General features: G+C 45.9%; 1 protein-coding gene and 1 non-coding gene across 2 annotated transcripts in view; both read right to left on the reverse strand.

The window, feature by feature from the left end:
- Positions 1 to 1,549: 1,549 nt before the first annotated feature.
- mn1b (meningioma 1b) overlaps positions 1,550 to 27,751 on the reverse strand; it is a 109,394-nt gene continuing 83,192 nt past the window's right edge. Inside the window, exon 2 of the mRNA XM_055655873.1 lies at positions 1,550 to 2,789. Coding sequence (XP_055511848.1) covers positions 2,605 to 2,789 — 185 coding nt within the window. The 3' untranslated portion in view covers positions 1,550 to 2,604. The remainder of the gene's footprint in view (positions 2,790 to 27,751) is intronic.
- Positions 18,845 to 19,001, reverse strand: LOC129709559 (U1 spliceosomal RNA). The gene has a single exon (XR_008725528.1). It is a non-coding gene; the product is annotated as a U1 spliceosomal RNA (small nuclear RNA).

Raw genomic sequence — 27,751 nt, forward strand, 5'->3', positions numbered from 1 at the left:
CACAATGAAACATGTCACCAGTACACAACTGTGTTACTGGCAAGGCTGAATTTAGCCAGGCCTCCGACGAGAAATGGTTCTGGCATATTTTATCCTCGTGGGCTTCATTCACTATAGAACTCTACAAGACATTCAGCAATAATTGAACGCTCTGGAAGATGATAAAGGCTTGGCCACTCAAGGGGAATTGAAAGAATGGGCAACAGCATTAATAGAAGGGGTATTACACCTTAAAGAATCAAGCCACTTAAAATTTGGACAGAGATTAATGACCGAGGAATAAAGGATAAAGCATTTATGTTTGGTACATGTGCAAGTGCAAGAGTACAAGATAGGAGGTAGTAAGAGTGTCAGGGGTGTGGGGAGAAGGCAGGAGAATGGGGTTGAGTGGGGAAGATAGATCAGCCACGGTTGAATGGTGGAGTAGACACGATGGGCTGAATGTCCTAATTCTGTCCCTATGACATATGAAATGAACCATGTAACAGGAGAGATGGAGAAAGCCCTCACAACTCCAGAAGCAGTGCCAGGTAGCTCATGGCTCACACCCTTGGAGCAAGTGTGGGACTATCAGGTCCATAAATCTGCCCCATGTTTGGTTCATAGGTTATAGGAAGAGAATTAGGCCATTCAGCCCATCAAGTTTACTCAGCCATTCAATCATGGCTGATATATCTCTCGGTCTCAACCCCATTGTCCTGCCTTCTCCCCATAGCCCATGACACCCGTACTAATCATAGTTGGGCCATGTATGGGCGTCATCTCAAGTCCATCCATCTTAGTGAAGAAATTAGAGTGGGATCGCGAGCAAAACCTGTCCTCGTGTGTTGAAACGAGCAGAGGAAGATGAATCTTCAGCCACAAATACACTGCAGGTGTTGGACAAGCCTGTGATTTATCTGTTTATTCAGTAAGCCCAGGTTTGTACATTAAATAATTACATTGTGTTGTCTCTGCACCTCCTGCCTGTGTGTCATCTTTCAACAAATTACGGATAAGAGGGCTATAATTGCTAAAATATTTAAAATGGCATAGAAGTGCAGTGTGTAGAGAGAGGGCTCAGAGCTAGTTTCATCTGCCGCCTTAAATTTATGGGAGCGGCAACAGTACCCTAATGGTTTCATTGAACTTCCAACAAAGTTATGGGGTGAGGAGGAATAATCACCGATAAAAGTCCTGGCCACTGCGTTTGCAAGCTGTGCGGGCTGAAGACCATTCCCTGCCTCCAGAATTAATTCACGATTTACTGGAGCCCACCCAGGCCCTCTCATAGATGAACTGAAGCCCAGGCCAATTTCAATTTTAGAGGCCCCCAATCCAAGATCAAGCACAGGCCCCTCAATTTTAGAGGCCTCCAAATCAAGACCCCTTTGAAGCTTGAGACCTATGCAGCACAGGGTGGTCTAGAGAAACTTTGATATCGTTCAGAGCGTGAAATTCAAACTTCAAGTGGAGACGCAATCCCGGACTCCCCGATCTGCGGCGGAAGAGCGGATCCGGCAATCCTGAAGGGTCTGCGCCTGACATTTCCCTCTGCAAGAACACTAAGGACTTTGCACAACTGAGTTGCTCTACGTACTATCATGGTCTAATTTATATAGAGTAATTGATGTTTTATTGTATATTTATTGTTATTGTTGTTGCATGTAACCTGCCTGTAACACAGCAGGGAGTAGAAATCTTATTGTTCCAGATCCGATGTGAATGACAAATTGACACATTCTTGACTCTCTCTCTCTCTCTCGCCACAGATGCTGCCTGACTTGCTGAGTCCCCCGGTCGTTTGTATTCTGCCTGAGTAACTGGACATTGGCAGGGAAGTTTCTTTTATTTTATACTTTCGAAATACAGTGCGGAAACAGGCCCTTCAGCCCACCGATTCTGTGCCGATCAGCGATCACCCCCTGCACTAACACTATCCTATACACAATTTATTTTTACGACTTACTAATGCCAATTAACCTACAAACCTCCATGTCTTTGGAGTGTGGGAGGAAATGGTAACACCCGGAGAAAACCAACGCGGTCACAGGGAGAACCGCGTACAGACAGCAGCCTTGGTCAAGATCGAACCCGGGTCTCGGGCGCAGCGAGGCAGCAACTCTACCGCTGCGCCACCGTGCCGTCAGAAGTGTTTCAACTCTGCCTTTCTGCTGTGCTAATCTTGAAGACTACTCCTGGAGTGCCGACCTGACCTCACATCCCTTCCTCTCGACCTCCAGGCTACTGCTAAGGATGAGGCACAGATCTAGGTCGGAACCAGACTGTAATATGATCGGCAAATGGCTGCCATCATCAGCCACTATCTCTCAGACTGGGTTTGGGGAGGAGCTTGACTGGGATGAAGAGATTGAAACTGGAGAACATGCTATCGTAGACCACATCCACCAAGTGGAAGGAATATTGCAACTCTTAAATCTTTGACTTCTCCAAACCAATGTAGAAGCATCACACCACACGACATTATGACCAGGAACTGAATTGTACCCAATACAATTTAAAAGGTGTTAATGTAAAAGTCTTGCTCCGTGGTTTCAGTAACTCAATCCAGACTGCCTAACAAAATGAAGTCTCTTTCTCTGTCTCTCCTTCCCGATCACCCACTTATATACACGTCAAGGCAGCTGCAAAGGCCCCAGCTCTGTATGTGATGTCCGAATGCGACGTCATCCACGACTGCACGGGGCTCTGTGGCTTAGAGTCAATGAGGTCAGTACTGTGGACGGAGAGATGCTGTGGGTGGCTCCCCACCGGACCCATCAGTGCCTTGTTTTGGGAAGTGTCCAGGCCTGTAACAAATCAATACATAGAGTTAGCAAGATGCACAGATACACACTAATACACACAGATACACACACGGATACACATGGATACACGCTCATACACATGGAAACACACACGGATCCGATTCAGATTCAATCAATTTTAATTGTCATTGTCAGTGTACAGTACAGAGACAACGAAATGCACACAGATACACACACACATACACACACGGAAACACACACGGAAACACACACATACACACGGATACACACACGGATACACTCACACACACACACACACACACACATACACACACGGAAACACACACATACACACACATACACACACATACACACACAGAAACACATACACACACGGAAACACACACATGCATACACACAGATACACATGGAAATGCACACACGCACACACACACAAATCAGCAATGATTGAACGGCGGAGTAGACTTAATAGGCCGATTGGCCTAATTCTGCTCCTATAACTTCTGAACATTTGAACACACACACACCCACATACAGAACAGATACACAGTCACTGCGTTCAGGTTTGGTCACACAACTCTAGGAAACTCTACCAGCAAGACTGGTTGGAATGAGTGAAGAGAAGATTGATGAGGACGTTGCCAGGACTTGAGGGCCTGAGCTATTGGGAGAGACTAGGACTTTATTCCTTGGAGTGCAGCAGGATGAGGGGTGATCTTATAGAGGTGTATAATGTCATGACCGGAATTGATATGATGAATGCACAGTGATTTTTCCCCAAGGTAAAGGAATCAAGAACTAGCGGGCATCGGTTTAAGATGAGAGGGAAAGCTTTAATAGGAACCTGAGGGGCAATTTTTGCACCCGGAGGTTGGCGGGTGTATGGAACGAGCTACCACTGGAGATAGTTGTGGCAGGTACATAGCAACATTCAAAAGACATTTGGACAGGTACATGGATAATAATGGTTCAGATATAAATGGGACAAATGGGACTAGCTTAGATGGGACATTTGTCATGAACAAGTTGGGCTGAGTTGTCCTTGTTGTATGATTCTTTGACTCCACGACTAAGGCTGTGAACAAAACAACAACCAGGCAGTATTTTATGAAAAATAATCTTCATGATTTTATAAAGTTGAATCGCCCGCATGAAGAACAATTGTGGATTTTTCTAAGTTTATTTGGGGAAAGAAATGGCAAGTGACTCCTGAGATGGGTTTTAGACAAAGCAAGGCAGCTACAAGCTGGAACTACAATGTGGAGGGATTGCGGAGTGTGACTCACAACCCCAGTGTCCACACTGCCACCGGTTCACAGGTCCCTTCTGATGTAACTTGGCTAAATTACATGAAGAAGATGGCGCAGCGGTAGAGTTGATACCATACAGCGCCAGAGGCCCGGGTTCCATCCTGATTACATAGTCTGCACGTTCTCTCTGTGACCGCGGGTGCTCCAGTTTCCTCCCATACTCCAAAGACGCGCAGGCTTGTAAGTTAATTGGCTTCTGTAAATTGTCCCTAGTGTGTGTAGGATAGAACTAGTGTATGGGGCGACCACAGGTCGGCGTGGACTCGGTGGGCCGAAGGGCCTGTTTCCACTGTGTATCTCTGAACTAAACCACACTAAAGTAAACCAGCTAGTGAGTAGGTCCTGGAATGTGAAGGGAGAGAAAGTTGTTTATGAAAATAGAACTTGGAGCCATTTCCATGGAAACAATTGAGAAAGTTTGTATGGCCAGGCTAACCGTGGCAACATGTCATACAGCTTTTGTTTTAACCTGACCTATTCTCCGCCAGCAGCCTTCTCCGAACTTCTTGTATCAAACGGCACACCCACTGAAGCAGGTCAAAGGCTCAGGGTAGCCTGCACCGGATCCCCGCAGCTTTGTCAATCCATCATTGGCTGACAGGTCGCTCAAACTCCATGTCCCGTGCCCCAGTGCCGCACAAAGCAATCCCCGACGGCCCAGCGGCTCTCTCGGCTCACCTCGTTCATACATCGGCACCGGGACGTGCAACATTCACACACCACCAGTGTGTGAAACTATCTGTGTACAATCGAGCCGCACAATCCATGCTGCAATCTGCTTCTGGAGAGATACAGTTGTATCGTCCGGCCAAACGTGAAACAATGCAAACATCTAATGCAGGCTGACAGATTGGCAGATGCAAAGATGGATAAACAGAAACAGTGGATCGACAGAGACTGACTGTCCCTGGGCTAGGAGAGGTGCAGCCAGCGTATGCGCTTCGGGTCAAACGCCTGTGATGATAGGATTGAGTTTCATCCCGATCTCTTCTCCAGTCATCTGCAAACTGCTGACCACTGGGGGCTGTATTCAGCAGCCCTGGAAAGTGGCCACTGCAGTCATAACGTGTGCCTCACCCCCACCGTTGCCCGCAGCAGTGTCTCCCTCCCTCTACTCCCCTCTCCCATCAGGCAGGAGGTACAGAAGTGTGAAAACGAACACCTCCAGATTAATTGATGGTTTCTTTCCAGCTGTTATCAGGCAACTGAATCACCCTCCCAACAACTTGAGATTGCAACCTTCACGTGGTCCGCCCTGTTTCTACGAATGCAATCAACCCGGCGTGCACAGTCAAATAAGATCAAATAGAACAAGTTGTCCGACAACTTTAGGCTGTGCACGCCATGCGCAGGAAGAAGAAGAAGAACAACAATGAGAGCGGTCCTGAGCTTCTATCTACCTCCATGGAAATCCTTGAACTGTCTTTAACCAGACTTTATTTCACTTTATCTTGCACTAAATGCTATTCCCTTGATCATGTATCTATGCACTAGGGACGGCACGATTGTAATCTTGTATAATCTTTCCGCTGACTGGTTCGCACTGAACAAAAGCTTTTCACTGTACCTCGGTACACGTGACAATAAACTCAACTAAACTAATCCCAGGCATGCAGTGGTTTGTGCCTCCTGCTCACTGCAATGGCGGCATGGTGGCACAGTGATAGAGTTGCTGCCTTACAGCGCCAGAGACCCGGGTTCAATCCTAACTACAGGTCCTGTCTGTACAGTGCTTGTACGTTCTCCCCGTGACCTGTGTGGATTTTCTCCTTGGATCTCCAGTTTCCTCCCACACTCCAAAAACGCAATTTAGTTGGCTTCGGCAAGAAAGTAAATTGTCCCTGGTGTGTGTAGGATAGTGTTCGTGTGCAGGGATCGCTGGTCTGTGCTGACTCAGTGGGCCGAAGGGCCTGTTTCTGTGCTGTGTCTCTAAACTGAACTAAACAATGGCTTCAGTAGGCGGCTAACTCTGACCACACTGATCCGGCTAACACTGACTACTGCCGAACACTCCAGCTGAGGACCATCACTGTCAGCTGCTGGCTCAGACTGAATGTGGAAGAAGGATACTCAGATTAAAGACAGCCTGCAACAGGATCTCAGTGCAGAAAAACACACAGTGCTGCATGGGACACATCGGGTCAGGCAGCTTCAGTGGAGGGAATGGACAGATGATGTTTTGCATTGGGACTGTTCTCCAGACTTTCCCCCAGCTCCACCATTCTGTTCCTTTCTCTCTCCCCATTCCCCCACCTCTCCACCCCTCCTTACTCCAACAGCCTGAAGTACGAAACGTCGCCTGTTCATTCCCTCCACAGACGCTGGCTGGCTGGCCCGCTGAGTTCTTGCAGCACTTTGTTCTTTGCTCAGGATTCCAGCTTCTGATTAACAGATCATGATTAGTGAGGGTGTCAAGGGTTACGGGGAGAAGGCAGGAGAATGGGGTTGAGAGGGAAAGATAGATCAGCCATAATTGAATAGGCGGAGTAGACTCGATGAGCCTAAATCTGCCTCCTATAACCTATGAACTTAGAAACCAGCCAGCACCAGGGTGCAACTTTCTGCCTGCTAAACATGAATGTTTTATTGTCACAAGGAGGCCCACTACTTAAACCCATCACACTGCCACGATCTGGGGAGGATGGTTTATGTTTTTCCAAAGAAATGACACCAGCATGAGTCAGACAAATATTTTAGCACTGAAACGGAATAAGAATCATTTTCTCTTTTGCCTTCTTGCAGCACACACTGTTCTTGGCTGTTCCCGGGAATCTATACCAAGAAATAACATTACCTAACAGAACAAGATGTCCTGCACCAGTGATTCTTCCCACTCACATGGAGATGTTGAGGAGTTCAACAGTGTGGCAATGTCGGGACGAGGAATCTCTCGGCTTGAAACCTGTCCTGGATCCTGGAAGGAACTTCAGTGCAATTGGCACTGTTGCCTCTGGATTGAAAGGTTGTTGGTTCAAACCCCACTTACGAGGTTCTGTCTCAATTTAAGTCTGTGCTCCAGAGCGAAGCTGAAGTAATACTGAGCAAAACGCAAGGTGCTGGAGGAACTCAGGGCAGCATCCGGGGAAGGAATGAACGGATGACGTTTCAGGTCGGGACCCTTCAGAAGGGTCAGCTGTTCATTCCCTCTTCAGATGCTGCCTAACCCACTGAGCACTTTGTTTTTTACTTAGGATTCAAGCATCTGCGTTTTCTTCTGTCTCCACTGAAGTAACATTGTTGGGTGACATTGTTAAGGCCAATAGACACAAGAAAACAGGAGCGAGAGTAGGTCACTTCAGCCCACCGGGTCCGCGCTGACCAGCGATCACCCTGTACACTCGCCCTATCCCACACACTAGGGACAATTTCCAATTTGTACTGCAGGCGATTAACCTACAAACCTGCACGACTTTCGAGTGTGGGAGGAAACCCAGCCAGAGATCCCAGAGAAAGCCCAAAACGGTCACGGGAAGAACGAACAAACTCTGTGCAGACAGCACCCGTGGTCAGGATCGAACCCGGATCTCTGGCGCTACCTCTACGTCACAGAACTCTGTAAATCCGTTCTCTCCAGAAGAGAGCATTTGGCCCATCATGTCTACTCTGGCAATCATTGTTGATCTATCTTTCCCTCCTAACCCCATTCTCCTGCACGCTCCCCATAACCTCTGACACTCGTACTAATCCTTGTGTTATGGTATATTTTCTGTCATTTTTACATCATACAGGGTAGGTGAGTTTAAAAGAGGGGAATGGTGTGCTGGAAGCAGATATGGTTGCAATGTTTAAGAGGCATTGGCACAGAAACATGAGCAGAGAGGGAATAGAGAGATATAGACCATGTGCAGGCAGATATAATTGGCATCATGGTTGGCACAGACACAGCACAGTGCTATGTTCTATGTTCAATGAAAGCAGCACATATTCACGGAGGAGTCTGTCATGGTTTTATTCGTGAGTCAGTTTGCATTGGGGGATTGAAGTTGGTTTGGCCATATGAGCACTGTCAATTATGCCCAGTACTTGTGGAAATCCTGCCATATGTTAGGAGTGCAGGAGCATTCTTGCTTCTGGCTGCTTTCCATCGAAAAGGCAGTGAAATCAGTGACTGAGCCAAACAATGTTTCAACCGAGGGCTCTATGTAAAGCTTGCACTGTAGATAGGGAAGATAGACACAAGGTGCTGGAGTAGCTCAGCGGGTCAGGCAGCATCCCTGGAGAACATGGATAAGTGACGTCTCGGGTCGAGAGCCTTCCTCGGACTGGGAGTCGGGGAGGGGGGCACATTTATGGGAAGGTACAGAACAAATCAAAGCCAGCATTCATGACTCAGGAAAGGTGGAGCCCACAATGATCCATTGTTGGTTGGGGACGAGGTGACAACGAAGGAGCACAAAGGGTGAAATTAGCAAGAGGACTAAGATGGGGGATGGACTGAGAAAGAGGGAACACAAGGGTTACTTGAAGTTGCCACAGACAGATGTGGAGGCCAAGTCAATGGATATTTTTATGGAGGAGATTGACAGATTCATGATTAGTAAGCCTGCCTGGGGTTATGGGGAGAAGGCAGAAGAATGGGGTTGAGAGGATACGATAGATCATCCATGAATGAATGGTGGAGTAGACTCGATGGACCAAATAGTCTAATTCTGCACCTGGAACTTATGAGCATGAATTGTTTTCAATGGCACATCAGAGGTTGAGGGAAATACGTAAAATGATGAGTGGCTCAGAAATGTTGAGAGTCGGAATCTTTATCCCAGGATGCAAATGTCAAAGGCTGGAGGACTTATAGTGAAAGAAGCAAAATTTACAGGAAATCTGTGGGACAAGTTTTTTTTACATAGGTGGGTGCATGGAATGCGCTGCCAGGGGTGGAGATGGAAGCAGATACGACCGTGGCATTTAATAAGGCTTTTGGATTGGCACATGGATATGGAGGGAATGGAGGGATATGGATCACGTCCAGGCAGAGATTAGTTTTACTCGGCATCATGTCATCATAAACATTGTGGGTCAAAGGGCCTGTTTCTGTGCTGCACTTTTCTCTGTTTTATGTTTAGACTTTAGAGATACAGCGCGGAAACAGGCCATTCGGCCCATCTCGTCCACGCCGATCAGCGATCACCACATACAGTAGCAACATCCTACATGCTAGGGCCAATTTACAATTCATGGAAACCAATTAACCTACAAACCTGTACATATTTGGAGTGTGGAAGGAAACTAGAGCACCCAGAGAAAATATAGAACCTCCCTACAGACAGCTTCGAACCTGGGTCTCTGGCGCTGTAAGGCAGCAACTCTACCGCTACGTGGTTGTTATCTACGTTGCTCTGCCATAAGCCAGGCTGTAGTCTCGATCTTCCAAACAACCACGTTGCAGACCTTGCACTTTTCCCTCTGTCACTGAACGCTATTACTTTCTAAAGTCTCAGTGCCGTTTTCAGTAATCCACTCATCAATTCTACTTTATGAAGTAGCCATGGAACAAATACAGCCAGTCCTGCCTTAGAGAGGAGACACAAGAAACCATAAATGCTGGAAACAAGACTATCCTAGTACTTGTCCGGTAACAGCCGAAACCAAATGTGGATTCCTCTTCAACTCATTTTACTTACATTAGTGTAGATGGTGATACATTGGTAAAGCACTCAAACACTGCAACACAACAAAAGGTTTGAGGTCCCAGCAGAAGGATGGGCACCTGATTCCTTGACCCATTCACTGTCATGTATTTCTGCCATGCAGAAAGTTTGTTGTTCATCAGAACACCTCATGCAAGCACGGCTTTTATCCACGAGACACAAAGGTATCCAGGCCACAAATATAATTCAAACATTAGCAGTGCCTTGCATCGTTACTTGAGCCATAAGTAACTGCGCGGGATTACAGACCAGATGCTTGCAAAAATCCACTCACAAACTAGCCAACTGCAGGCAACAAACCAGTATTATTAACACTCCTCGCTTTTAAATTATAACCTCTTCCCACCCGCGAGAAAAAGCATTTGAGTTTTGACAAAAAAAACAACCAGTTCTTCCCAATAAATTAGGGAAGAGCCCCAGTCCCTGTAAGATTTCATCACGTTTAAGCATCTGCAGAGCCCTATAGCCAAGGGCAATACAGTAAATTATGGGACTAACAGAGAATCCGTGGGGAAGTCGACATCTAATGAAATGAAAGCGGAATTCCCGATGGAGTTCGACTTGGATGACGATATCTCATATCTAATGAGCGTAGAACAGTTACTCGAAGCATCAGGCCCCACTGGTCTGGCAAACCGCATTAGCATTTTTTTGGTTTCATTTCCATTTGTTCCTCTGGATAAAAGCATCGTTAGAACATTTGGTTACCTCTGAACAACACTCTCCTAACCTCAGAGCCTCTCATTACTTACAGCAGGGGTTGATACTGAGTTTGTCGTTTGATAATGGTGTACTGGAGATGCCTCACCCACAGACAGTGCATACACACCCCTCATGCTCTCTGTAATGAACAGGCTGAATAACTCTCACCCTACTGATTAAATGCAGAGTTACAACACAAATAATTGTCATCCTGCCAATTCAAAAGAAACTTCAAGCGGTTATTGCGTTGCGGAGCAGGTAACTCTTTCCCTGCTGAATAGCCGTTTAACAAGCAGCCACGCCATCTGCCAACTACAATAGGAGGCGATCTCAGCAGCTCGGCCGATTCTGTCTGTACACCAGTGTAACACTACCCCAGTCTGTGTGCTGCACATGATCCTTTCTCCCTGAGCATTTAAACCAGCAGCTGATGTAACTCATGCTCCGAGCATTGATTGCTGAGTTTATAACTCTGTGCTTTTCTCTAAAACAAGACTATTGTGCATATGTGGTTGTTTATACTGTTGGATATTAGAAGTCTTTACTTTTAGAATTTACTTCACTTGAGAGAAGGGGAAACAGGCCGGCTGTCACCCCGTACACTAGCAATATCCTACACACACTAGGGACAATTTACAATTTTTACTGACGCCAATTAACCTACAAACCTGCATGTTTTTGCAGTGTGGGAGGAGACCGGAGCACCCGGAGGAAACCCACGCAGTCACAGAGAGAACGTAAAACTCCGCACAGACAACACCCAAGATCAGGATTGAATCTGGGTCTCTGGCGCTGAAAGGCACTGTGCCACCCACTGCAAATTACTTTGGTAATAATGATGATACTGTGGCACTTATTATTTAAGCAAACTGCTACTCTGCTGCTCTTGCTTTAATGGAATCGGCTCACATCATGTTCCTTCTTTCGCACAATGTTCCCCGCTGGTTCCCTCCTCCCTTTCCTTAGCAGGGTCACGGTTTCCCAGTCGATAAGACACAGAATGCTGGAGTAACTCAGCACGACAGGCAGCAACTCTCGATAGAAGGAATAGATAACGTTTCGTTTCGTTTAGACATCTTCTCCTTGCAAACAATGGTCTATTCTACATTTTCCATGAACTGCATCTCTTTTGATCTCTTAAGGGCCTGTCCCACTTGGCGATTTTTTTTCGGCGACTGCCGGCATCATTGATTGGCGTATCAGGTCACCGAACAATCTGTGCCGTGATGCGACGGGGGCGTATTGTCGAGCGGTGCTTTTTCAAGTGTCGTACCATTTTTGTCGCCGCTGGATTTGGAAATGTTTGAAATCTTTTGGCGACCCTGATATGACGCCGGCAGTCGCCGAAAAAGTCGCCGAGTGGGACAGGCCCTTTACACTCCCTTATCTCTGTGACTCCCCTCCCCTGACCAGAAATGTCACCCATTCCTCCTCCCCAGAGATGCTGCCTGTCCTGCTGAGTTACTCCAGCAATTTGTGTCTATCTTCGTTGTAAACCAACATCTGCAGCTCCTTCCTACCCATGGTTTCACAGTGCTTGGTATTTCCCTTACCCTCCCCCTACATCCATCTCTTTCCCACCCACATGCAAGATGGATTCAAACAGCAAAGATGGGGAGCGGAGGTTAAACCTGCTCCGTAGAGTGATAGCGGGAAGGGACTGCGGAGCAACGAAGCCACAATCCTTTGCCATGAGTCCTCGTGCATTAGCATGAAGCAACCATTCCCACTATTTACTGATTGCCGCCCATTGTGCTGCACGCCTGCTCAAATGTCAGTCGGTCGACACAGGGGTTAAGGTGACAGAATGAAGCAAATCAGCCTTGAATATTGTGCGCAGGAAGGAACTGCAGATGCTGGTTTATACCGAAGAGAGACACAAAATGCCGGAGTAACTCAGCGGGTCAGGCAGCATCTCTGGAGAAACGTCTGAAGAAGGGTTTCGAAATGTCACCTATTCCTTTTCTCCAGAGCTGCTGCCTGACCCGCTGAGTTACTCCAGCATTGTTTGTCTATCTGCAACAGTGTACATTAATGTGAATCAAAAATTCGCTGTGATCCCCAACACGGCAAGGCAGGTTTTCGGCAACAATATTCTACCCTTGATCACACGACCGCCTGCTAAAGATGGAAAGGTCAACGCGGGTTAAAGGCCATCTGGGGCACAGCTTGGCTCTGAAACACGGCTGCAGGTATCGAACCGGCTCCCCACGAGATGGCAGCTTTGCCAGGGGTGAAGCTTGACATAAGGGGCATGGATTATCATTGAGCGAGAAGACTCAAGACACAAACCCAATCATACGCCTGCCTAACACACTGCCGTGAAGCCCCACATATAACTCACAGGTGGTGAAAATATTACCGCATCTGCTCCACAGTTCTCATCCTGTCTCGGTATTTGAGGAGAATTGTAGCTATTTGGCTGAGTCAACTAACTTAGAGCCGTAGAGGCATCCTCCAGAGTAATATGGAAGGAGGCCATTCTGCCCACTGACTCTATACTAACCATCAATCACCTACATACACCAATCCCATTTTAATTCACTCCAACCTGAAATGTCTCACCCCTGCTCAATTCCTCCAGCACCTTGTATTTTTTGCTCATGATTCCAGTACTTGCAGTTCCTTATGTTTCTGTTTTATTCTCCCCACATTCCCATTAATCCTCCCGAAATTCCACCAGTGGTGGGTGTATGGAACGAGCTGCTAGAGGAGATAGTTGAGGTAGGTACGATAACAACATTTAAAAAGACATTTAGACATGGATAGGAATGGTTAAGAGAGATATGGGCTGAATGCGGGCAAATGGGACTGGCTTTAGATGGGGCATGTTGGGTTGTAGGGCCTCTATCCATGCTGTGTGACTCTGTGACTACATGAACTATAAACAGGTGCAAATTTACAGTAGTCAATTAACCTTAAGGAAAATATTCCACTACATTCCAGACTGAAGTAGATAAATTCAAGTTATACGTGAACTGAATGTTTCCCTCTCTATGGAAAAACTGCCTCAATAATAAAAATTGAGTTTACATTTCAAGAGTTCCTGGAAATGCTGTCTGATCATTTTTTGATGCATTTCGTTGTCTCTGTACTGTACACTGACAATGACAATTAAAATTGAATCTGAATCTGAATCTGAATCTGAATCGTACAGCAGGCCAGCAGCTCGAGTGGTCGGCAGAAGCCTCTGGTAAATAACTTTCAGTCAAAGCATTGGTTTAAGAATATTGAACTAACTTTTGTTTCCTATTGTAACTATTTCAACAAGTTAAAATGAGCTCTCCAGTGTGCCATAGAGTCACAGACCTGTGAAGCATGGACACAGACCCTTCGGCTCAACTTGTCCAAACCGACCAAGTTGACATTTTCAGCTAGTCCCATTTGCCTGCATTTGACCAGTTAAGTCAGTCTGAAGAAGGGTCTCGACCCGCAACGTCACCCATTCCTTCTCTCCATAGATGCTGCTTCGCCCACTGAGTTACTCCAGCATTTTGTGCCTACCTTCGATTTTAACCAGCATCTGCAGTTCCTTCTTAAACAAGTCAATTAGGTCAGTTAGGTCAGTCTGCCTATTCCTCTAAACACTTCATGCTCAGAAAGGTCGCCTATCCATGTTGTCCAGAGATGCTGCCTGACCCGCTGAGTTACTCCAGCACTTCGTGTTTTACTCCAGATTCCAGGCTCTGCAATTCCACGCTTCTCCTATTCACTTTTCTGTCCAAATTTGTCCCTTGAGAGGTTGGAATTATTAAAATTGGAGTAAAAATCAAACTGCTGGAGGAACTCAACAAGTCAGGTAACAGTTGCAAAGGGAAAGTGTTAGGACTGCATCAGATCATGTGGCTCATCCCAAAATATTGACTATTCCAATATTCCCTCCATGGATGCTGCCCGACCCTGTGAGCTCCTCCAGAGGTTTATTATTTGCTGCATATCCATGGGCCTATCTAAAAGCTACTTCAACCCTATGCTCCTATCTGCCTCCTCCACCACCCCTGAAAGGGCACTCCAGGCACCCACTAATCTCTGTGTATACTTGCCCCGCACAACTCCTTGAAACGTTTTCCCTCTGAAGTTAAAACTATGATCTCTCGTAGGTAAGAGAGGAAGGGCAAAATATTCTGCAATCAGAATCTGCTTTGCGAAGATATATTTATAATAATAGGTGTGCATGGTACTCCATCTCCGATACTTGGCTCCATTGTAGGATTTCAGAAGTCGTGCACTTCTGTTACGATATTATGTGTTTCGGTAAAATCCTAGCTTTTTTGGTTTTATCATTATCACTGAACAAAAGTGCAGTGAAAAGCTTCATTTTCAGGCTATCTAATCAGATCAGATATACTTCGCTCAAATAGAAGGGTTCCGACCCGATATGTCAACTAGTCTTTTTCTCCAGAGATGCTGCCTGACCCGCTGACTTACTCCAGCACTTTGCGCTTATCTTCAGTATAAACCAGCATCTGCAGTTCCTTCCTATATATAACTACAATCAAAACAAACTCACGCACAATAGGGAGAGCAAAGGGGAAGATATAGAGTGCAGAATAATTAGTGCAGAATAATTGATTAGTACGGGCGTCAGGGGATATGTGGAGAGGGCAGGAGAATGGGGTTAGGAACGAGAGACAGATCAGCCATGATTGAATGGCAGAGTAGACTCAATGGGCCGAATGGCCTAATTCTGCTCCTATCACTTATGACCTTATATATAGTTCTCAGCATCAAAGTGTATCTGTTCCTTGGACATAGTCCAATGTCCGCAATGGTCCAGAGGTGAATGGGACACTACCCTAGCTTGGGGAAGGACCGTTCAAAGGCCTGATACCCGAGGGGAAGAAACTCATTACCACTGATTATTACACTTCCAACGAATATTCAGGCTGGGTGTTCCCAGGTAATGTTCGCTGAGAATGGTCAAGGGTAGAGAGCAAAGTAACTCAAAGAGATGTCATTTGTCACTGCGCACAAGTCTGGCAGCTCATTAGTGACGAGGAGGTAGCAGATTTAAGGTGAAGCAGTCATAAAATAAAACATTTTCAAAACTGGATTTATGGGATATCATTTGCTTCCTTCCTGAGTCTATTGTGTCCTTAAATCATTGCGTCTAATGGATCTAACAGGGACTTGCAGTGAGAAAAGAAATATGCAGAAGGTCAAGGAGAGAACGGGGTGTTGCACTAAAGAGCACTGGGTAAATTGAGGACTAATACTGTGAGACAGGAGTGGTGTGTGACGGTGTTATGTGAAGGGTATCAGTGAGGTGTGAGATACAAAAAGTGTCACTGAGAATAATGAATTATCGCAGGACGTTTTAAATCAGCCCATGAAGAGTGCCTGTCTCAAGGAGGCAGCAGGTCTAATGTACTCACATGGGACTGACCTCAGGGGTACTGACCTCCCCACCATCAAAGGGATCTACAGGAGACGCCGCCTCAAAAAGGCAGCCAGCATCATCAAAGACCCCCACCACCCTGGCCACGCTCTCATCTCGCTGCTAGCATCGGCAAGAAGGTACAGGAGCCTGAACACTGTAACGTCCAGGGTCAGGAGCAGCTTCGTCCCTACAGCCACCAGACTACTGAACACTACAAACGCCAACTAAACAATCAACTACGAACTGTCTTAATTGCACTCAGGACTTTAAACCACAACCACTTTAGTCACTTTAGTCAGAGGGTAGTTAATCTGTGGAACTCATCGCCACAAACGGCTGTGGAGGCCGAGTCAGTGGATATTTTTAAGGCAAAAATAGACAGATTATTGATTAGAACTGGTGTCAAGGGTTATGGGGAGAAGGCAGGAAAATGGGATTAGGAGGCAGAGATCAGCCATGATCGATGGGCTGAATGGCCTAATTCTACTCCTAAAACTTGTGAACTTGTGAATAACCCCACCTCAGCAACAATCTACTGTGGACTTTGTTTTTGACTGCACTACATACTTCAGATTTGCACTAAAATGGTATGGTTATCGTATATTACATAGAACATAAAACAGCACAGGAGTAGACCCTTCAACCCACAATGCCCCCACCTGCTTACACATAACCCAATCCCTCCATCACCTGCATATCCATATGCCTATCTAAAAGCTTCTTAAACGCCTCCAGTGTATCACCCTCCACCAACACCCTTGGCACTCAGAAAGATGTGCAGGGCAAGTTTTGTTACACAGAGGGTGGTCCCTTTGTGTAAAAAATATGCCCCACACATCTCCTTTAAACTTTGCTCCTTTCGCCTTAATGCTATGCCCTCTGGTATTTGATATTTTCCCACTGATTATTAATTTGAATGAATGCTTTTTATTGTCTCGTTTCATGGCCGCTCCTCCGACCGCCAAATTTCTTGTCTAATTGACTAGTGTAGATTATTTATCTGTGTGTTGCTGCTTTAATGGGCCTGTAACGCTGCAGCAAGTATGAATCTCATTGTTCCATTCCCAGTGCAAATGACAACTAATCACTCTTGACTTACTGGTGACCAAAAGGTTGAGGGGAAAAATGTGGAGCTTGCTGGAGTTGTTGAGAAGAGGGATTTTCCAGTTGATCGAAGCCAAATAGTTGAGTCTCCTTCTCCACCTCAAATGAACTGGCCTTCCATTCCGGCATCAAGCCATGATTCACAGCAGCAAGATAAGTGTTGTGGCAACCAGGCTACTTGACAAGCCAGCAGGCAATGGTTTGCCTGAATAAATAGGAAACAGCTGAGAAAGATGCGCGATCATAATTTAGGCGGAAAGCTGCGTTAGAGAATGACTTCATTAGCAAAATCAGCTCCCTCTCCTTCTAAAAGACGGCAAGAGTGACTAATAGATTGGAAAGAATTACTTCAATCTCTCCCGATACTCCACTTTCTTTGGCATCGTGTTATTGCCCAGCCCCGCTGACAGGGTGTCTCTCACACCCCTCGATGCTGCAGTGGGAACAGTCAGGGATAACACCTGAGCAGTCAGAAGTGTTGTCGGAAAATAGAACAGGGTTTAAAAGCTTTAGGCTGTGATGCCATTCAACGGCGATTAAATGAAATGGAGCAAGATGAAACGTGGCATGATTTTGTATGACACCAGCATTGGTGACACATTGGGGCATTAACTGTGGGGTTGCTGAGACTGAGTATGGACATTTAGATGTTCCTGAGATTCAGGGTACAAGCATGTGGAGGGTCCCAGATTCACCAGTGTTGGGACAAAGATCAGGATTCTGCACATTTGCTACTTGTTTCCCATTCTGGACCAATGCCCCTATCACCCGTCCCCTTAGATGTTCCCATATCAACACTTGATTAAACATTTCCCCACAACTGAAATATGCCAATCGTATTTTTAATACTTTGGTGTTCCTTGGAATATAATGCAAACTACAGATTTCCTAGGAATTTGGTTTGGACATACTCTAAGGAGCAGTGTGTAGAAATACATCACCTCCAAAACAAATCATTTTGGGAATGTGATGCATAAAAATATATGTTCTGTGTTGAGTTCAGATGGAGGACCAATAGAGATACAACCCCTATTAACTCAACAGACAGATCAAGGTCACTTCACCGTTGAACAGTCAAGGAGGAGAAAGATGCAAATGTTGAGAAAATTAGCAAAAGATCTAAATGTCTTAGATTGTAATACGTCCAGTGTTATAATTTTTGCTTCTCATCTCGTTGAAAGCAAGATTCCATTGGCTACAACATCAGGATTATTTTTTTTTTTTTTTTAAAGAAAACAAGACTATTTCTGGGTTTCTAAGACAGATAACACAAGGATCAAAATGTTGTGGCTCCATGTTGCTCGGCTTTGAGTGGGTAGTGACAAGTTGAGCAAACATTGGTGGGAATGATGAACAACTGCCTCAGTGTTTGGAAGAGGATGAATGAGTTATTTCAGACGGAATCCATCGTTATTTCATCGTTGTCAATACATCTTTCCACTATTGTTTCATGATGTTCATGAGGGAACAGTTGATCCAGTTGTATTACATTTATTTGCCTTAAACATCGTTAAAGTCTAAACCAATGTAACAAAGATATTGTTACATCAATTGAAGCCACAGTCAAAGGATATTTTTATACGTCACATATTGAAATGATGCCTTCTAGTTTTTAGTTTTTACTTTTTACTTTAGTTTTAGAGATCCAGCATGGAAACAGGCTCTTGAGCCCACCGAGTCCGCGCCGACCAGCGATCTCCGCACACTTACACCATCCCACACACACTGGGGACAATTTACAATTATACCAAGCCAATTAGCCTACAAACCTGCGTCTTTGGAGTGTGGGAGGAAACCGGAGATCCCGGAGAAAACCTACGCGGTCACAGGGAGAACGTGCAAACTCCGCATCAAACTCAGGATCTAACCCGGGTCTCTGGTGCTGTAAGGGAAAAACTCTACCGCTGCGCTACCGTGATGCCTCTTTGTTTTCAATGCGAACGCAGTCCCCAGCTACCACAAATTGTGTAGTCAAATATCCCACATATGAGGATATCGCAGGCATCAGCACACATGAAGTGCAATGGGATAGCCTTGTCTCGGGAGATAAGCCATCGTGACCACCAATCCTCCCCTGCCAGGTAGGTTCATGAGTCCCCTGCTCTGGGTAAAAGACTCCATGTACTCACTCATGATCTCATGACCTTATGCACCTCTATAACATCACCCTTTATCCTCCTGCGCTCCAAGGAATAAAGTCTGAGTCTGGCCAACCTCTCCCTATAGCTCAGGCCCTCAAGTCCTGGCAACATCCTCGTAATTGTTCTCTGCACCCTTTCCAGCTTGAAACGCAGATGCTTACAATTCACTGATCCTACAGCTGCTTTCTCTCCGTGCTTCTAAATGTTCTTGAAATGATACAACTTGTTCACCTTCTCTTGCAGGTTTTCTTCCCCCACATCCATTCTCCATCCTGACCCAAACATTCAGAAAACCAAGCATTTGCTTTCTTCCAAAGGAATGTAGTTTGTGAGATTCCGATAAACAATAGCTGGTGTGCCAAGAATTACTCTGCTTAGATCCAGATCTGTGCAGCATGCATGTTTAAAACACAGCAATGCAGAATATTTGTACCACACCCCAGTAATCATTCAATGTAATCTAGCCTAAATCAAACTTGTTATTTAATACAATGTGATCTTTCACAAGAGAGTTGTGTTTCGAGAGAAAGGAACAGCAAACCACAATCACTGGGAAATCTTTCCTTGGAACATGTTCAAGGATCAGTTGTTGGGTGTGTATGCCCTGTATCTAACATGCTCCATGTTATCAGGAGCAGGTCCCTGCACGTCTGCATGTGTCAGCACGCATCTCGACATGTCTGCATGCATCACTGCATGGCAACGGTGAATGCTGAAAGATCTCAGCGGGCCAGTCAGCAGCCGTGGGGAGAGGAACAGAACTGATGTCCCGGCTCAACAATCCTTCATCAGGCCTGGAAAAGCCCAAAACTACGATCTACCTCATCGGTGACCCTCGGACTATGATCGGACTTTACTGGCTTTACCTTGCACTAAACGTTATTCCCTTATCATGTATCTGCACACTGCGAATGGCTCAATTGTAATCATGTATCGTCTTTTGTAGATAGACACAAAATGCTGGAGTAACTCAGCGGGAACGTTACCCATTCTTGCTTTCCAGAGAAGCTGCCTGTCCCGCTGAGTTACTCCAGCATTTTGTGTCTATCGTTGGTTTAAACCAGCATCTGCAGTTCCTTCCTGTCTTTCCGCTGGCTGGTTAGCAGGCAACTAACGCCTTACACTGTACCTCGGCACACGTGACAATAAACTAAACTGAACTGAACTGAAAAGTGAGAAAACAAGCTTGTTTTAAATTGTAGAGAGAGGGGGGGGTGTGGGGGGTGGGGGGAGAGAGAAAATCTGGACAGGGATGTGGATAGGAAAGATTTAGATGAATAAAGGTCAAACGGGGACAAACTAGCGTAGATGGGGGCATCTTGGTCGACATGAACAAGCTGAGCCGAAGGACCTGTTTCCATGCTATATGACAATGATTATATACATGAGTCTCTGATATGGAGTGACCAGATGAGTATGTGGATAGAGCCATATGTTTGATAGATTAGTGAGAGCCGTTAGGAGAAACCTAGGGAGGCATACTTTCACACACACACATTTGTATCGATGCACCCCAGACCACAGAGTTCTCAGGATACATTGAGATCTCCACTGACTAACTCTGATGAACGGAGAACTCAAGAGACACACATTATGATACGTAGAGAGGTACAGAGATCCGCCCTGACCCGCAATGGTCTGGAGATATAGGAATAGACCCATAGTGTCATGCAGCCAGACATTGGCCCTTTAGCACAACTCGTCCATGCCGGCCAACATGTCCCATCTACACTCGTCACATTTGCCCATGTTTGCCCCATTTCCCTCTAAACCTTTCCTATCCATGTACCTGTCCCAGTGTCTTTTAAATGCTGTTATAGTACCTGCCTCAAGTACGTCTTCTGGCAGGTCCTTCCATTTGCCCATGACCCTCCGTATGAATAGGTTGCTACTCAGGTTCCTATTAAGTCTCACCTTAAAAGCATGTCCTCTGGTTCTTGATTCCCCTGCCCTGGGTAAAAGACTGTGTGTGAAAGTTTGCCTCTCTAGATTGGCAGTCAACATGCATGTAACATAGAAACATAGAAACATAGAAAATACGTGCAGGAGTAGGCCATTCGGCCCTTCGAGCCTGCACCGCCATTCAATATGGTCACAACTGATCATGGCTGATCATCCAACCGAATGGCCTACTCCTGCACATATTTTCTATGTTTCTATATTACATGCATGTGGAGTACATGGTCAATGTACACCAGCAGGATTATAATTTGGTCCATAGCCAACCTGACTCAGTTGCCATTTGCTGAAGAGTGGGGGGGAAATACATAATACCGCACGTACAGAGGACCATGAGCAGAAGACACATGACACAGCTTGAGAGGATCTGCAGAGAAGAATGGGAAAAAATACCCAAATACAGGTGTGCCAAGCTTGCAGCATCATACCCAAGACTGAAGGCTGTAATAGCTGCCAGAGGTGCCTCAACAAAGTACTAAGGGGCCTGAATAATTACGTAAATGTGATATTTCAGTTCTTTCTTTTTAATTACTTTGCAAAAATTTCTAAACACCTGTTTTTGTTATTTTGTGGTATTATGTGTAGATTGATGATTTAGAAAAAAATGAATTTAATCCATTTTAGAATGAGGTTGTAATGTAACAAAATGTGGAAAAAGTGAAGGGGTCTGAATACCTTCTGAATGCACGCTTGAAAAAATCCAGTGCATTTGCCTCCACTGCCTTTTGTAGCAGAGAATTCCACAAATTCACAACTCTCTGAGTGAAAAGGTTTTTCCTCATACTCTGTGCACGTACTCTCTGTAGATCAATGTTTAATTCTCTCCCTGCTTCATGTCTTGAAGGTGCCTTCGACCTCTTTCAGCTCAGCCTCCAGGTTTAAGGATTACTTTGGTCTTGATGCAGTTTGCCAGCTACGTGAAGTTGGCCTGCACTGTGCACTATTGCACTGTGCACTGTGCAGAGTTTAGAAGGATGAGGGGATACCTCATTGAAACTTACCGAATAGTTAAAGGCTTGGATAGAGTGGATGTGGTGAGGATGTTTCAGCTGGTGGGAGAGTCTAGGACCAGAGGCCATAGCCTCAGACATACCTTTAGAAATATGAGGAGCAATTCCTTTAGTTAGAGGGTGGTGAATCTGCAGAATTCATTGCCACAGAAGACTGCAGAGGCCGTCAATGAATATTTTTAAGGTGGACGTTGATAGATTCTTGATTAGTACAGGTGTCGAGGCTGGAGAATGGGGTTGAGTGGGAATGATGGATCAACCATGATTGAATGGCGGAGTGGACTTGATGGGCCAAATGGCCTAATTCTGCTCCTATCACTTATGAGCATGAATAAATTCCATCGGCCCCAGGTTCTGAGTGGGCTCAGTTTATTTGTCAAATTCTACCTGGGGAGATCTTCACGTTACATGGAATAACACAAGGCATCTCAACAACATCACTGGGAAACTGCGATCTGGTGCATAATCCCTAGACAAACAGTGGGTGATGCACATGGCCTCAACATCAAACCACCCTGCCTTTCTTGTTTTCCTTTCTTTTCTGCTGCTCATCAACCCTTATTTTCCTTCTCTCGCCCCGCTCTCTCTTTCTCTCTTTCCCAGCAGTATCTCAGTCAGTCACTCCTTCTCATCCTTCTCCCACCAGTGACTAAGAGATACTTCTCCTCCTCCTATACAGGGAAGTAACAGGTTGACAAAAGCAGATGGATTTGCAAATCAAACACCAAAAGGATTCTATATCCTCGATTTTCTGTTGAGCACTCAAAGCGAATACTAGAGAAGATCCAAGGAAGATACAAGAGGCTGGACAGGTTTAGAGGGATATGGGCCAAATACAGGCAGGTGGGGCTAATATAGATGGGACATGTTGGTCGGTGTGGGCAAGTTGGGCCGAAGGACTGTAAGACTCTGTGACTCTTTGACAAGCCAAACATCACACCCAAATCTACCAGGCAACGCACCCAGATAAACCAGACATCACACCAGACATCAGAGGTCTGAAGAAGGGTTCCGACCCGAAACATCACCGTTATTCCATTTTCTCCGGAGATGTTGCCGGACCCGCTGAGTTACTCCAGCATTTTGTATCTATCTTCGGTATAAACCAGCACCTGCAGTTCCTTTCTACACACCAGACATCACGTCAGATGCAGCAGCATCAGACTCAGACATGCCAGACACACTCACATGGACCAGACTTCACACCAGACGCACAAGACATCACACTCACACGGATCACACTTTGCACCAGATATCACACTCACATGGATGAGACTTTGACCGGCCCTCACACTCGGACACACTCACATTTTACCCCCCACAAGCAGCGATTTCCAAAGTTGAACAGTGAACATTACTCCGAGCACCTACAGGGCAATGATCACCCTCATTTACACTGGCACATCCTCCATCACAGAAACACCTTCTCAACCCCTGCCACTGAGACACGGAGTCAAAGTCCCGCTCTAGTATTTGAAGGCCTCTCGTTGACACCGCGCCCTTTCCCAGCCGTGGACGGAGGAAAGCCCTCGACGAGACGCACACTAAGTGACAGTGAGTGCAATCCAAAGATGCTTCACAGCCCGAAATGTCAAAGCAGCCTCCCTTCTGCCTGAGCTGTTGCTGAAGGAAAGCCCTGTGGCAACGGGCCAGGCCTCCACAATTATTGGCATCACAGTTCAGGGGGAAGCTAGAGGTGGATTGTTGGAGGACAGGCCTGCTGTGTGCTGCAGGTGTTACAGGGCACGTCTCCCAGCAGCCCGAAATTCCACACCGACTTTTATTAAAGCGATGAATCAGTGCAGATCATCGACTTAATGCTCGAGGAATCCAGCGATTCCAAATGTGTAGTTAAAAAACACATGACTGCAATTCTTTTACAAATTCCTTTCAGAAGGCAACTGTGTGCCACTTTGATGCATCATGTTACAGTCTATTTTATTTTAAAGAGACATTTATGTACATCAACGGGCTGCTAAAGTGAGCTGTGATTGAGATAATCCACGTTATTTTAATTTAACTATTGTTTTGACTGCAACTCCAGAGGAAAAGATAATGAAAAAAGCTGGAGCTAAAGGGAGAGGTCGAATAGGGTGAGATTGTTTTCCTTAGACTACGCAGGCGACTTGCGGGGTGGCCTGAACGAGATGCACAAGATCACGAGGGGCACGGATAAAGTGAACGCTCACAGTCTTTTTCTAAGGGTAGAGGGTTCTAAAACTTGAGGGCACAAGCTTTTGAGAGGGGAAATATTTAACAGGGAGCTCAGGGGCAACATTTTCACTTAGAGGCCAGTCCATATCTAGAAAGAGCTGCCAGAAGAAGCTATAGAGGTGGACACAATTACGTTGTTTAAAGGACAGATACATGAGTACAAAGTTTGTAGGGGTAGGGCCACATTTCATTCACATTTTTACACCCTTCCCCAATCTTCACATCAGTTAAGCATTAAACCTTCCAATGATTTACTTCATCTGTTCTTGCCTTCATTCCGGCTCAGGACCACCCATATATTGGGCCAAGGCATGTCACCGACCAGCGATCCCCGCACATTAACACTGTCCTACACACACTAGGGATCATTTTACATTTGCACCAGGCCAATTAACGTACAAAACCTGTACGTCTTTGGAGTGTGGGGGGAAACCGAGAGATCTCGGGAGAAAACCCACGCAGGTCACGGGGAGAACGTGCAAACTCCGTACAGACAGCACCCGTAGTCATGATCGAACCTAGGTCTCTGGCGCTGTGAGGCAGCAACTCTACCACTGCGCCACCGTGCCGCTCTGTACTGCCAAGTTAATTGGGGACAACTGCACATCGATTCCAACATTGCCCTCACTCTAGGCTCACCAAAGCGGGTTTACCACAGTATGGCAAATAGCTCCAGGGGGAATTTCTCCCTTCTCTCCCCAACCCCTCCCACAGCTCAATTTGCCCCAATACCTTTCACCTCACCTCACTGTTACCTAGGTACATAGAAACATAGAAACATAGAAAATAGGTGCAGGAGTAGGCCATTCGGCCCTTCGAGCCTGCACCACCATTCGATATGATCATGACTGATCATCCAACTCAGTATCCCATCCCTGCCTTCTCTCCATACCCCCTGATCCCTTTAGCCACAAGGGCCACATCTAACGCCCTCTTAAATATAGCCAATGAACTGGCCTCAACTACCTTCTGTGGCAGAGAATTCTACAGATTCGCCACTCTGTAAAAAATACGATTGAATTAAGAGTACATATGATTGAATTAAGGTCATCAGGAATAGGAGTAGAATTAGGCCATTCGGCCCATTAAGTCTACACCATTCAATCATGGCTGTTCTATCTCTCCCTCCTAACTCCAATTGAATTGAGTTTCTCCAGCAGTTTGCTTGTGGCTCCACTTTCCAGCATCTGCTGCCCCCTTGTGCCTCTGGGCAGGTCTTCTCCTCCCTGATTCACTGGCATCAAGGCAAGGTGTTGCCCCATAAAGTGCTGCTCCAGTGAGGGAGACAAAAACCCAGGTGGGCTTGTCTCACTTAGAGAGCACACAGCCCAATCTCCTGACTGGGTGTCGGGGAATGGACCCTGGTCTTCTTGCCTGGCTCAGCTCCCTTATTGACAGAGGCAAAGCAGGATTTTGCTAACTTTTTCACACAATGGTTGGTCGGTGTATAAATTATAACAATTGCAAATTGGCCCCAGTGGGTAGGATAGTGTTAGTGTACGGGGATCACTGATTGGTGTGGCCTCAGTGGACAGAAGGGCTTGCTTCAGCACCGTATCTCTAAACTAAACTAAACTAAGCTAAACCTCAGATAAACACAAAAAGCTGGAGTAACTCAGCGGGACAGGCAGCATCTCCGGAGGGAAGGAATGGGTGACGTTTCGGGTCGAGACCCTTCTTCAGACTGGTCAGGGGAAAGGGAAACGACAGATATAGACAATGATGTACAGGGACAAAGAACAATGAATGAAAGATATGCAAAAAGGTAACAATGATAAAGGAAACAGCTGTTGTTAGCTGTATGTTGGGTGAAAACGAGGCACTGGTGTGACTTGGGTGGGGGAGGGATGGAGAGAGAGGGAATGCTGGGGTTACTTGAAGTTAGAGGAATAAATATTCATACCACTAAACCTGCAGTTCGTTGGGTCTCCATTTTACTGCTGAGTACCTCTCGCATTACCACAGACTTTTATTTCAATTTATTTCAAATTATATTTTACAGTCTCTTTTAAATTTTTTTTTAAAATAATTAGTTTTGTGTGTTGTCTGAGTTTATATGCCTGTAATGCTGCTGTACGCTAGATTTTCATTGTACCTGTACCTCACCGTACTTGAACAATAAACTGACCTTGACTTGGATAAGTGGGGTCAAGGAAAGAGCATTCACGTCGCGGCCCTGTTTCCAACAATCTTTCCACTACTACACGCAAGAAGCACAAGAAGCGCAAGATGCACAAGGTACCATCGTATGCAGATGCTGAGAAGTGTGTTCAGCTCTGGCTGAACAATTTCCAATCTTGTGATGTGGACTCGATAAGAAGAAGTCTCGGATAAGTTCTATTTGGTGGTCAGTCTTTAATGTACTCCTGGTCAAACACCACTGTCATTCAAACCCTTTGCCAGTTAATATATTTCAACCAATGAACCAGAAAACGAGACCGCTGCAAATTTCAACCATCGACCCCTGCTAGTCTCCATGCAGTAACCTGCAAGTGAGAATTTCAGGTACAGCCAGGGGCTTTAAGGCTTCTGATACCTTCCATTGACTAATCTGTTCACACAGGCCTGCTTAAGCTCACAGATAAGTACTGGGGAAGTACAGGAGGAAGGGCCAATGGCATGAAACATTATGCCTTGACATTGGGTGGATGTAAAGTCCGGAGGGGGCTCCCTCACACAATCTGGATTAACAAGTCAAGTCACTGTGGTGTTCTATTTCCTTCACGTCTGCATTCTCGTCTTTTATTCTGGCAGTGAATTAGACAGGGAGCCTCACTGTCCTGACCTGGGGACTAATGTGAATTTCCTCCAAGATTTGCTCTGATCTCCTGTCACCTCACTATCCTCACGTCGCGGCCAACATTCTTTGGGTGTTTATGTTTTTATTTACTGACGTTGCTCCCTGCACTGGATGTTCTTGGCGGTGATTGTTCAGGATATTCAGAATCCCACAGAGACAGCTACGTTTCCGATCCCACATGCAGTTTTGGACGACGTTACATCAAGAGTGAAATTAATTGTCCTATGTATCGTCAGTGGAACAATGAAATTCTTACTTGCTGCAGCTTAACAAGCCCGTAAACGCAGTGGCACGCGGCGGATAAATATATAATAATCAAAAATACAATACGTTAATAAATGTTTAAGAAACGGTTAGACGGGGACGTGGATAGGACAAGTTTGGGAGGGATTTGGGCCAAACGCGGGCTGGTGGGACTAGTGTAGCTGGGACATGATGGCCGGTGTGGGCAAGTTGGGCCGAAGGGCCTGTTTCCACGCAATGAGTCTATAACTCTAATAACTGAAATCTACATATTCATAACAGTGCATTGAAAGACACAGTCCATGGAAGATTACAGTTGCTGAAGTAGTGGTCAGTGTTGTGCAGTGTTCAAGAACCCAGTTGGTGCTGGGAAGGAGCTGTTCTTCAACATGGTGGTCACGGTTTTCAGGCTCCTGCACCTTCTTCCCGAAGGGTCGAACTATGTAGACACCAGGAGATTTCAGTGCATTTG

The sequence above is a fragment of the Leucoraja erinacea genome, chromosome 25 (assembly GCF_028641065.1).
Source record: "Leucoraja erinacea ecotype New England chromosome 25, Leri_hhj_1, whole genome shotgun sequence".
Taxonomy (NCBI): domain Eukaryota; kingdom Metazoa; phylum Chordata; class Chondrichthyes; order Rajiformes; family Rajidae; genus Leucoraja; species Leucoraja erinaceus.